The 12,376-nt window shown below is 43.0% G+C and overlaps 1 protein-coding gene across 13 annotated transcripts in view; it reads left to right on the forward strand.

Moving 5' to 3' along the window:
* Positions 1–9,113: 9,113 nt before the first annotated feature.
* Positions 9,114–12,376, forward strand: part of GOLGA4 (golgin A4) — a 130,333-nt gene continuing 127,070 nt past the window's right edge. For 12 of the 13 annotated variants that reach the window (XM_059879789.1, XM_059879793.1, XM_059879791.1 and 9 more), the window contains exon 1: positions 9,114–9,514. In XM_059879789.1, coding sequence (XP_059735772.1) covers positions 9,443–9,514 — 72 coding nt within the window. In that variant the 5' untranslated portion in view covers positions 9,114–9,442. The remainder of the gene's footprint in view (positions 9,515–12,376) is intronic. The other variant, NM_001192125.2, reaches the window with a different exon arrangement.

The raw sequence follows: 12,376 nt of genomic DNA on the forward strand, positions 1-12,376 counted from the left end.
TCTGTCCATGGAAATATCCAGGCAAGAATACTGGCATGGGTTGCCATTTCATCTTCTCCAGAGGATCTTCCCAAGCCAGGGATCAAACCCACAGCTCCTGCCAGGTCTCCTGCATTTAGGGGGATTCTTTACCACTGAGCCACGGAGGGGGAAGCCCTAAGATCCCACACGGATGTGGCTGAAAAAGAAAAACAAACAAGTCAGTGTTATTGTGCGGTTGCTGAGGTAGGGGTCAGAGGCGTTGTACCCAACAGATTATCTGTCTGAGTTAAACCAGCTGCTGAGTTGTCACAGTTGGTGGTTGGGGCCTGTTGTCAAAAGTCAATATTTTCATAGCCATTGCACACTGCTAGGCTACATCTCAGCCTGGCATCTGTCCCTCGGCCCTGGGAGCACAGGCAATTCTTTCATACAAAATGGAAAAAGATACAAGAGAGGCTGGTCTTTTTCTCTCAAAGACTGTTCAAGTAGCAGCCACTGCACTCTGAATAATGCCCTTTCAAGGGGAGAAAGGGGCTTCCCTGGTGGCTCAGATGGTAAAGAATCTGTCTGTCCCTGGAGAAGGGAATGGTTACCCACCCCAGTATTCTTGCCTGGAGAACTCTATGGACAGAGGAGAATAGTGGGCACAGTCCATGGGGTCGCAAAGAGTCAGACACAACTGAGCAACTAACACTTCATTTTAAAGGGAGAAAGAATCAGATTCTAGAATCACACATTTCAGGGACATTGAGAGAGGGCAGTTTATTGAGTATGATTCTTGTGAGATAATTCTGTAATGACATGGAAGCCTCAAAGTTTGAGAGAAAGAAAATGTATTTATTCAGAATATTGCATGAGCATTTGTATGTTGAATCCCATCACCCTTCAAGTGTCCTACGCTCAAGACAGGAGATTAGAATTCTACTGTGCCTGGAAATGCAGACGACACTGAGGCCAAGCGTGCAGGGAGGTGGGGACTCCACACAGGTGCACGCCCATCAACCAAAGTGTCTCAGTCCTTCTGGAGGCTGAATCTGGGTGCTGGTCCCTGGGTGTGCCCCTGGGGAGCTGTGGAATTGGTGTGCCAGGAGTGATCTGAGGTGAGAGCTCTCCCTGGGAAGGAATGCTGCTCTGCTTTTCAACCTTTCACAAGCTGAAGACGAAGCTTGGCCTGGAGGTGGGATGGGTGGAGCTTTTGACCGAGACTAGAAGCCTCAGGTGTCTGCCCAGTGTGAGGGGAGGATGACACAGCACCTCCTGGGTGCCATGGGAGCCACGGAGCAGCTGGTTGGTAATGACCCCTGGTAGACGGTGGACACACACGCTCTTTCTTCTCTGAAGGTCTAAAAGGTGCAGCCACGAGCATCCCAGACCGTCACACGTGTTCCACCTCTTGTTTTGTCCCTGGGTTGAAAAGTCAAGTCTGCTTCTTTTAATTATGCCTCATTCGATTTCATTTTCTTTTCATCTATTTCATCTATTCCTGTAGGAGCCTAGTGTCTGGTTAAGCTAAAGAACCTTAGCTTACGTGTTGATAACAAATCTCCGTGGTTAAGAAGATACCAGTAAAAAGTCTTATTTTTTTAACTCTAATTTTTGTTTTCTTTTTGACTGCATGGTTTGCAGGATCTTAGTTCCCTGATTAGGGGTTGAATCCAGGCTCTCAATGGTGAAAGTGTGGAGTCCCAAACACTAGACCACCAGGGAATCCCCTCTAACTTTCTTAAATTGCAAGTATCATCCTTTCAAGATTTTCAGTGACAGAAGAAGACTTCAGTTCAGTTCAGTCGCTCAGTCGTGTCCGACTCTTTGCGACCCCATGAATCGCAGCACACCAGGCCTCCCTGTCCATCACCAACTCCCGGAGTTCACTCAGACTCACGTCCATTGAGTCAGTGATGCCATCCAGCCATCTCATCCTCTGGCGTCCCCTTCTCCTCCTGCCCCCAATCCCTCCCAGCATCAGAGTCTTTTCCAATGAGTCAGCTCTTCGCATGAGGTGGCCAAAGTACTGGAGTTTCAGCTTCAGCATCATTGCCTCCAAAAAAATCCCAGGGCTGATCTCCTTCAGAATGGACTGGTTGGATCTCCTTGCAGTCCAAGGGACTCTCAAGAGTCTTCTCCAGCACCACAGTTCAAAAGCATCAATTCTTCCGCGCTCAGCCTTCTTCACAGTCCAACTCTCACATCCATACATGACCACAGGAAAAACCATAGCCTTGACTAGACGAACCTTTGTTGGCAAAGTAATGTCTCTGCTTTTGAATATGCTATCTAGGTTGGTCATAGCTTTCCTTCCAAGGAATAAGTGTCTTTTAATTTCATGGCTGCAGTCACCATCTGCAGTGATTTTGGAGCCCCCAAAATAAAGTCTGACACTGTTTCCACAGTTTCCTCATCTATTTCCCATGAAGTGATGGGACCGGATGGCATGATCTTCGTTTTCTGAATGTTGAGCTTTAAGCCAACTTTTTCACTCTTCACTTTCACTTTCATCAAGAGGCTTTTTAGTTCCTCTTCACTTTCTGCCATGCTTAGGATTTCCTCTCTTTCTCTTACAGTGCCTAGTAACTAGAGGATCTTTTTTTGGCTAAGTGCAAAATCAACTTCCTGTAACAATTGCCTCTCCTGTCCAGGGTAGACTTCCATCCTTGGGGGTGGAAGATTGGGGAGGTGGGGCAGAGGAGGCTCTGTTTGAGGAAAGGAGAGACGAAATGCCTAGAGATCTTGGAGATGGTGGAGGACAATGAGCCAGACAAAGCTGAGATCTGCATGGGGAGATTACTACCACAGGGCAGCAGGTAGGGTGGTTTGAGGAGAAAAGATATATTTAATAAGATGATTTGGAGCGAAATACTGTGCACTAAACAATGTAAACCATGACTTTTGTTCTCCCTAGAAAATCTAGACTAGAAATTCTAGATTCTGGAGTGAAATATCCACATCTCACTATTATTTAGTGAGCCTGTTTTCCTTTGCAAATTCAGTTAATGTAGTGTCCTGTTCTGAGACAGATGCAAGAAGGGTACAGTGCCTACTCTTGGGGCTTAGCTACACCTTTGGTTTTATGTCTTAGATATACATCTTAAATATTCAAAGCATAAAGAAACACACAGAGTGAAAAGCAAAATTTGTATTCCCCATTTTAATTAGTTACATTGTTCAGAGTTAACGTATCCAAAGCTAATAATTTGATGTGTAGCCTTCAGTATTTTTCCTAAGCATTTATGGACACATACATGACTGATTAATTATTTGACTCAAAGAGAATTTGAGACTGAAAACAATTTCTCTTTAAAATTTTGAAAGTATTGCTCATTGCCTACTTTTTTTGCATATTAGAATTAATTTTTGAATGAATAGTTAATCCATCCTTGGGTGATGAATTCAAGGGATAAAAAGGGATACAACTACAACTGATACTTCCAACTGCCTTGTTTCCTTCACTGGTGGCAATCACGGTCATTGGTTTCTTATGTGTCTTTACAGATATATTCTATTGTATAATACCTATTGTTTACAAATATACATACATACATATGTTGAACTATATGACGGTTATTTTTGAAGTTAAAACTCAGTAACTTCATGCAATTTAACCTCACATATATAAATGAATATAATTGTTAATCACACTAATGATAGTCTGCTGTGTGCACCACAATGCACTTTGGTTTCTGACTTAACAAAATGTCTTGCAATCTCCCCATAATCTGTATACATAAGCTGCCTCATTCTTTTTTTTTTTTAATTTTATGCCTATTTGTTTTCATGGCAAACTGTTATTATTTCAAAATTTACATCGGGTAAAATTGAATTTTAATTTTGATTTATGCTTTTGTGAGTTTTAACATGGATACCCACCACAATAATCAGGAAACAAAAATATCTCAAACACATCTGTATAATTACCAATGACAAAGAATGCAACTGGCAAGAACCCCAGAATCTCCCCTCAAATCTCCTTCCTTATTGCTATGGCTTTCTTACACCCCAAGACAGTATTTCCCTTGACTTCTAACACCATAGGTTAGTTTTGCCTACATGAAATAATGTGGTATATATTCTTTTCTTTGTTTTCTTTGGCTCAATATTATGTAAGGTTCATCCATGTTATACTATATATTTATCCGTATAGTTATATCACTACTATAGAGCAATTACACAATATTTCATTATTTTAAAGCATTAAAAATTTTTATAGCATTTTTGACATGCAGAATAAGAAAATTACCTTTCATGTAAATAAACCTTTTTTGTAATGGTTTCTGGATTTTGTGTTATATTTAGGAAAGCCTTTAGCACTCCAGGGTTATAAAATAAATCCTCCCATGTTTTCTTCTACTACTTTAATAATTTCATTTTTCAGATGTGAGGAATAAATCTGACTTTTTTCCCCAAGATACTAACTTGTTATCCAAGTACTCATTTAATCTTCATGGGAAATTTATGATGGATACAATGATGCACGTTCATTTTACAGATAAAGAAGCTGACGCGTGAAGACATTCAGTCATTTTCTCCCCATCACAGAACTGTTAATAATGAGTGGCAAAGCTGTAATTTGACTATGAGCTTACTTATTACACTGTCCAGCCCTTTCTTCCACACAGTATCTTAAATATGAGGTAAGGATTCAAAGGTTTGCAAGACTGAATTTGTTTACTTAGGAGTCTGATTATCACATAGTTGTTCAGTAGGAGCAGGGAATTTGACACTTCACCTTTATTCTCTCAGCCCTTCTCTGTTACCAAGAGGCCTCATTCTTAGAATAAGGTTTTTTTTTACTCAGCCTTCTGTTGGGTTTTCCCTGCCAAGGACTCTTCTCATTAAACTGTTATCAGCTGTGTGAACAGTCCTAGGACATTTGTAAACAATTACAAAAGTGTTAAAAATTAAATTGAAGTACTTTAAAAAATTGAGCAGGGTGTGTCTCAGAAGAGAAGGGAATGTGAAACAGGTTATAGCTGGAGGCCAGGATAAAGGGCAAGAGGCCTGAGATAGGTTTCCAGTTCTGTCTCTGAGATCATATGACCTTGGGAAAGTTACTTTTTGGCTCTTCATTATGCATTAGCAATAATATGCAGCCCTTCAGTTTTCTTTAGTGTCCTTGCTTCTGCCTACAATGGGAATTAAATTAAAAACAAAGATACCAAAAAAAGAAAAATTCTTTAAGGACAGGCCTCAGGCTGGAGAGTAAGCTAAATTCCTGGAAGAGTCATAGTCTAAGTTTAGATACTGATGTGCAGACCTTTCTTTCATGGGAGGTCTTCCAACTGTTTTATAACTTTAATTAAAAAAATTTTTTTGGCCATGCCACATGGCTTGTGGGATCTTAGTTCCCCAACCAGGGACTGAACCTCTGCCCTATGTATTGTAAGTATGGAGTCTTAACCACTAGACTGCCAGGGCAGTGCCTATATAACTTCAATTAATGTAGCCAAAAGATATTCTTTTGAAAGTAAACATTAAAAACATATTTCAAAGTGCTCCTGTGAAAGTTCATTAAAACAGTATAAGAATATAAGTATTTCAGTCCACTCCAGATCTCTCACTTGCTACAGCCAAAATGTGTATGCATATATATGATATACGGGGTTCCCTGGTGGCTCAGACAGTAAAGAATCTGCTGGCAATGCAGGAGACCTGGGTTCAGTCCCTGGGTTGGGAAGATCCCTTGCAGAAGGGGATGGCTACCCATTTCAGTATCCTTGCCTAGAGAACCCCATGGACAGAGGAGCCTGGTGGGCTACAGTCCATGGGGTCACAAAGGGTCTGACACGACTGAGTGACTAACACTTTCACTTTCATATGCGTTATACATATATATCCCCTACATATGTATCCCATATATACACATATACCCGCTACCCCTTACAAATGTTGACAAATCTGGTATGTGAAGAACAACACAGCTGTAGTGCTTTCACATTTGTGGATAAGTGCTCTCAATGTACAAAATAAAATTTCTTTTTTTATTTTGAAAGAATATATGTTGTTGAGGACACTTGGATATCAATCAGTTGATCATTTTGGAGCAAAGTATTGGAGAACATTGAAAAGTCAGTGTCGGTGGGAGTGTATGTCTCTGTGGTAAGGGATCCAGAGGCAGTGTGGGGTGGCAGTGTGGGCGTGGGCTTTAGAGCCATGAAAACTATGGGTTCAGATGCTGCCTCTACCACATCCAAACTGTGTTACTTTCGGTGAAATTCAGAGCCTCAGGTTTTTTTTATTAGAACATTTCATGCACTGAAGTTGAGTGTTTGTGGTATATAGCTTTCTGGGTTTTGACAAATGCATGCAAAGTTGTACATCTACCACTATAGTTGTGTTACAAACTGTTTCATCATCCCAAAGATTCCCTTGTCCTGCCCCTTTGTAGTTAATACCACTTCCACCCCATCCCAGTCCTGCCCTACTAAACTCCTAGAACCACAGATCCCTTCTCCCTCCCTATAGCTTTGCCTTTTCAGAATGTCATAAATGGAATCTGTTGGGCTGCATCTCACAGGCCTGCAAGCCTTCTACCTGCCCACTCTCAAGACCAAAGAAAGAGTCTGGAGTCAGCAAAACAGAGACACCATAGGTTTAATTCAAGGGGGATTTTATGTGGCTGAAGTAAGCTCTGGGATTGACACCGCGCAATGAGCGGCAGGACATGGCACTAGTCTTCGCTATTGGGGTGGTGGGGAGTAGAGGGAGGTTACCAGTCATAGGGGGAATTGACCTCCAGTTGGTTCATAGTTATCAGGGAAACCAATAGAGGAGCATGTCCATCATCTTCCCTTTGATAAACTATCTTAGCGGTGAGGTTCTGATCTAGAGATGAGAACAATTGCTAGCTGGGCCCCGGGACAAGTATGCAGGTATTTACTGATCAAATCAATGATTAAGAGGGGAGGTCAGTCATGTGAGTAGGGTGTAGGTGTGATAGAGACCGGTTGAGCAGGGGATGTACTGTACAGACAGCAAGAGAACAACCATCTTGGTTGTCATGTATCTCATGTATGTGTATGACTTCTTCTGGGTCTCATTTATTTCCCTCAGTGAAACTTTAAGGAAAACCATTCAGGTTGTTTCGAGTGTCAGTGCTCTGTCCTTTAGATGTCAGAGTAGTATTCCACGGTAAAAAGGTACTACAGTTTGTTTATCCATTCATTGACTGAAGGACATCTATGTTTTGATAATTTGTCGGGTATTCTCTTATCATATCTATAGAATCTGTGGTGATAAGCACTCATTAACTCCTTATACTGATAACTAGTATTTTCCTTTCTCTTCATGAGTCTTACTAGGGGCTTACCAATTAATCATTTTTAAGAACCAAATTTTAGTTTTGTTGTTTTCTTCTTTATTGTTTTATATTTCATTAACGTTTTGCTCAGTATCTTTTATTTCATTCCTTCTACTCACTTTTAATTTTTTCTTTTACAAACTTAAGGTGGAAGTGTAGATTATTGATTTCCAATCTTTTTTTCTTTCTAATAAAAGCACCTCATACTGTTATTTTTCTTTTAAGCACTGTGTTAGCTGAACCTCACAAATTTTGGTAAGCTTTGTTCTCATTTTCATTCTTCTAAAATATTTTCTAATTTCCCTGGTGGTTTATTCTTTGGCCCATCAACTATTTTGATGTGCACAGCATAATTTCCAAACATTTGGGGATTTTTCTAGATATCTCTGCTACTGATTTCTAATTTAATTACTTTGTGATCCGAGAACACAGTATATGATATTTGAAACTGAAAGCTGTATTATGAATTAGCACATCGTCTATCTTGGTGACTGGTCCATGTGTATCCAGAAAGAACATGTGTTTTGCAGTTTTCTCGTCTTATCAAAAAAAAAGATAAGGCAAAGTTAGCTGACTCAACTTTTCTACATTGTTACCAATTTTTTTGTCTACTTGTTCTGTCAAGGACTGAAAGGTCACCAAGGACCTGGCACTTAGAATGATAAAGATTTTTGAAGGAATATGTGAAAATACACCAATTTCAGGAATTTATATATTTTAATACATACATGTTTTTCAGTTGCTAAGTCGTGTCCGACTCTTAGCAACCTCATGGACGGAAGCATGCCAGGCTCCTCTCCCTCCACTATCTCCTGGTGTTCGCTCAAATTCACAATATATATTACATATGTATGTATGTATGTATGTATGTATGTGGGGGCTTCCCGGGTAGCTCAGCTGGTAAAGAATCCATCTGCAATGTAGGAGACCCTAGTTCGATTCCTGGGTCGGGAAGTTCCCCTGGGGAAGGGATAGGCTACCCACTCCAGAATTCTTGGGCTTTCCTGGTGGCTCAGCTAGTTAAGAATTCGTCTGCAATGCGGGAGACCTGGCGCCTCTGTCCATGGGGTCGCAGAGGGTCGGACGCGACTTACCCAACGAACGAAGCACAACATATGTGCGTGCATACGCTAAGTCACTCCAGCCGTGATTCTTTGCGACCCTATGGACTAGCCTGCCAGGCTCCTCTGTCCACGGGATTCTTCAGAGTACTGGAGTGGGTTGCCATGTCCCCCACCAGGGAATCTCCCTGACCCAGGGACGGAAGCATTTCTCTTAGTCTCCTGCGTTGGCAGCGGGATTCTATTATCAGTAGCCTATATATATATATAGGCTGGGAAGCCTATATATATACACAGGCAAAGTCCAAACTATATCAGCCTGAAACATCTGAACCCTGGGAGCTTCCTATCAGGCACTTCTTGACCCCTGGAAGTGCCCAGCATAGGGAAAAGGGCCACTCTGGGAAGCAGTAGGAATACGAGATACTGAAGACAAAAAATCCAAATCACAAATACTGAACAAAAGCACACTGTCAATCACAGTCCCCGGCAGGTCCCCCGGATCCCCTCTTCTCACACCCACACAACAGGTTTTTTTGCGGCGGGACAGTCAGCTTTGCGGTCCTTGAGAGAAGCAGCACCCTCCCCACCTGACTTCGCAGCACCGCAGCCCGGGTGTGTGTCAGTGTAGGGCTCAGGCCACCCCACTCCTGGGCTCCGAGGGCATGTCTACGCGCAATGAAGGTGGGCAGCGCCGAGTCCCGCACCTTCCGGGAGCGACCCTGCAGCGCGCATGCGCGGGCCGGACTTCCAGCTTGTCCCCTCCGGCGCTCGGTAGTGCTCCCTCGCCGAACTCCACGTAGGCCGCGCAGGCGCCTTGTTCTCACTGCTCACCTGCTGCCGTTGTCGCCGCCGCCGCCGCCGCCGCCGGGGCTGGATGGGGGGCCGAGGCCAACCGGTGGCATCCAGAACAGAGAGACGCGGCGGCGGCGACGCCGACACCCGCAGGACGAGTGTCCCGACCGGCCCGCGAGCCCAAGGAGGAGGCGGCGAGGCCCGGCCCCCGCGGTCTGTGGTGTAGAGAAGCCTCCGCCGCCGCCGCGGCCGGGTCTCTCTGAGCACTCGCCCCCCAGGTTTCATCCACCTCAGGACCCCGCGTTGCGCGATGTTCAAGAAACTGAAGCAAAAGATCAGTGAGGAGCAGCAGCAGCTCCAGCAGGCGCTGGCCTCCCCTCAGGTACTATGGCCTCCGTGCTCCCCTGGTTCCCGACAACCCTTGACACCGGCTCGTGGGCAAAGGAGAGCGGAAGTTTTGTCCTGACCCTTGACTTCTAACCAGAGGCTTCCCCCAGATCTTTCCCTGGGAATGAGCTCAGGGCGGTCCAGGTCCTCCGTGAGTCCTGACCCCGGCCCCCCATCCCAGAACTCAGTTCTGGAGAGTAGGTTGTGGGTGGTTGGGTTTGTAACACCTGACCTCTTAATTTACCCCTGATGCCCAACCAGGTCTGAGAATGAGAGGAGCTCTGATCTTGCAAGATTTTTGACCCATACAGAAGGTTTCCCCCAGGCATCCGAGACCCCCAACTCAAGAGTGAGGGCGGAATGGGAAAACCAGGATCCCTTGTAATATCTAACCTTTGGACTGAAGTCCCCCTCTCTCATCCCCGACCCGAGACTGATTAACGGAGGGGCCCCTGGCCCGTGACGGAGTCTTAATTCCAAACCCTGGTCCAGGCGTGAGGGCCAGGGGTTGAGCCATTCCTGGCCGGGCTGCTTGCAGAAGCGCTGGACCCGAGAGAGGTGGCGGCGTGGCCGGCGTCCAGTGCCCGAGGCTGTCACGAGTTCGTCACTTCGCATTACTGGGTTGATCCGGGACGGGCGGAGGGGCGGGCCACTGTGGGGCCCGCAGGGCTTGCGCGCGTCCGCAGCTCTGCTTCTTCAGGAGTCTTGTTAATGTTTGTTTTTCACGAATGCTGTTGCTTCAGGAAATGACAATTTCCAGGAAAAAGGAGGCGCGTTAGTAGTGTTAATTTAAAGAAGCAGAAACAGTCTCCTAAGCCGCTGTGAATGTGTGTTTTGGTTGCCGGCAGCACGTGGTTCTTTCAGCAATGAGGAGGGCTTCTGCTAAATTGCTTCCCAGCTTTTCTGAGTCTCAACAGATTTAGTGTCTACACGAAAAGCTGGGTTTTGACTACTTGACAGGCATTTCTAAAACATTTGAAACAGAACATTTATCTTACATAACTTTTAAAAAACTAACGACCAATAACTACTAAATCAAGAATCTATTGCATTGAATTTATTCTGAAACTGTAAATTGAAGTTTAAAGCTTCTGTAGAGTGAAACAGTGGTTGAGGTATATTATATTATGGTACCTGAAAACTTGTTCATTCTCCCAAGGGAATTGTAAATAGTGATTAAGATTTGGATACTAAATATATTACTTTCAATACTAAATATATTACATTTACCGTGCGCTTTTAAAATTTTACAAAACACTGTTAATTTAAGAAAGAAAGAAAAAATAAAATGAAGTGAGAAATGTGGGGAAACAGGCACAGCAGTGAATGTAAGGGACTGTATACGTATCACTGATCCAGGATGCCACCTCTAAAAATTCTAAAAGAGAACTCAGGATGTGTTACGGAGTTAGCCACATGGAATTTCACTTCAGTGTTGTTTTTAATAGGTAAAATGTGGCCAAAAATATTCAGCAGTAGAGAATTGGTTAGATAAGTTTTGTCATATGGTTGGTTATTCTGCAGCCTTAGAAAAATGCCAGTATTTACTAGGTTTTTACTGTGCTAGGTATTTTGCTTGGGTAATTTGTTTCATTGTCACATAAATCTACAAGGTAGAATCTTTCACACCTGGAATGGGATTCAGAGAAATTAAGTAACTTGGCTGATGTCAGACAGCTAGAGTTAGAGCCCACAGAGAAGTAGGCTCTAACTGGTATTAAAAGACAGATTGGAAAACAGCATGTAAAGCGTGATCCCAGTTTTGTGGGGAAAGTATGACATGGTGAAAATAGTTTAAGAAGGACATGCTCCAAGCTGCTGGCGCTTTATTTGTCCATGTTATCTTTTTTTCATGAAAAAGAATTACTATCGATCTTCAACAAAGGGAGGTTGTCTTTGTTGTTGTTGTCGCTAAGTCCTGTCCCACTTGTTTGCGTCCCCATGGACTGTAGCTTGCCAGGCTCCTCTGTCCACGGGATTTTTCAGGCAAGAATACTGGAGTGGGTTGTCTTTTCCTTCTCCAGGGGATCTTCCCAACCCAGGTATTGAATCTGTGTCTCCTGTTTTGGCAGGCGGATTCTTTACCTTCTGAACCACTTGGGAAACCTGAGGTTGTCTTTAGAATCATGGTAAAAGGGCTAGTTACAGGTAATGCATTAGGGCTCCCAGTTCGTATGTCTTACTCTGGTAAGACAGTGCGTGTGGAGCAAGAAATGGCACTTTGTGTACAGATTTAAAACGATCCTTTTTGATGACTGTATATATATAGTAACTATATGTGTGTGTATACGTAGTGGATATATATATGTATATATATCGTGGGTGTATATATGTGTGTATATATATAGTGAGTATATATGTGTGTGTATATATAGTAGATATATATATATATATTTATCCAGAATGCAAAAGTAAATTGTTAGTGATCAATTGCTGATAGAAACTTGATTCTGTTCCTTGTCTTGATCCTTAACTATTCAGAACCCTTCAAGTTGAGAAATTCTGAATTATTATTTTTAGAGTTAAGGATTTCTTTCAAGTGTGAATTAAGCAAAACAAATATTTTTGGATGGGATAATCTTTTTGTAACAGATAAAACATGTCCTTGTTTTCTCATGCAAAGGATCCTGAATTTTTATAATATTATGTCTTGTTTTTTGACTATAAATTATTTTGTGTTGAGGGTGCCATACCCTCAGGAATTTAATGGGGTGTGAAAGACAATTTGCTTTTACCTGCTCAGGAGGATTTATGTGTTTGTTCTTGGTCTAGTTTTCCTGATTACTTTGTAGCCTCCCTTGCTATCTGCCCAATGTCTGTCTTCTCCCAGGTTTTAAATTGCTTTGGGCTTTAAATC

The sequence above is a fragment of the Bos taurus genome, chromosome 22, assembly GCF_002263795.3.
Source record: "Bos taurus isolate L1 Dominette 01449 registration number 42190680 breed Hereford chromosome 22, ARS-UCD2.0, whole genome shotgun sequence".
In the NCBI taxonomy this organism is placed as follows: domain Eukaryota; kingdom Metazoa; phylum Chordata; class Mammalia; order Artiodactyla; family Bovidae; genus Bos; species Bos taurus.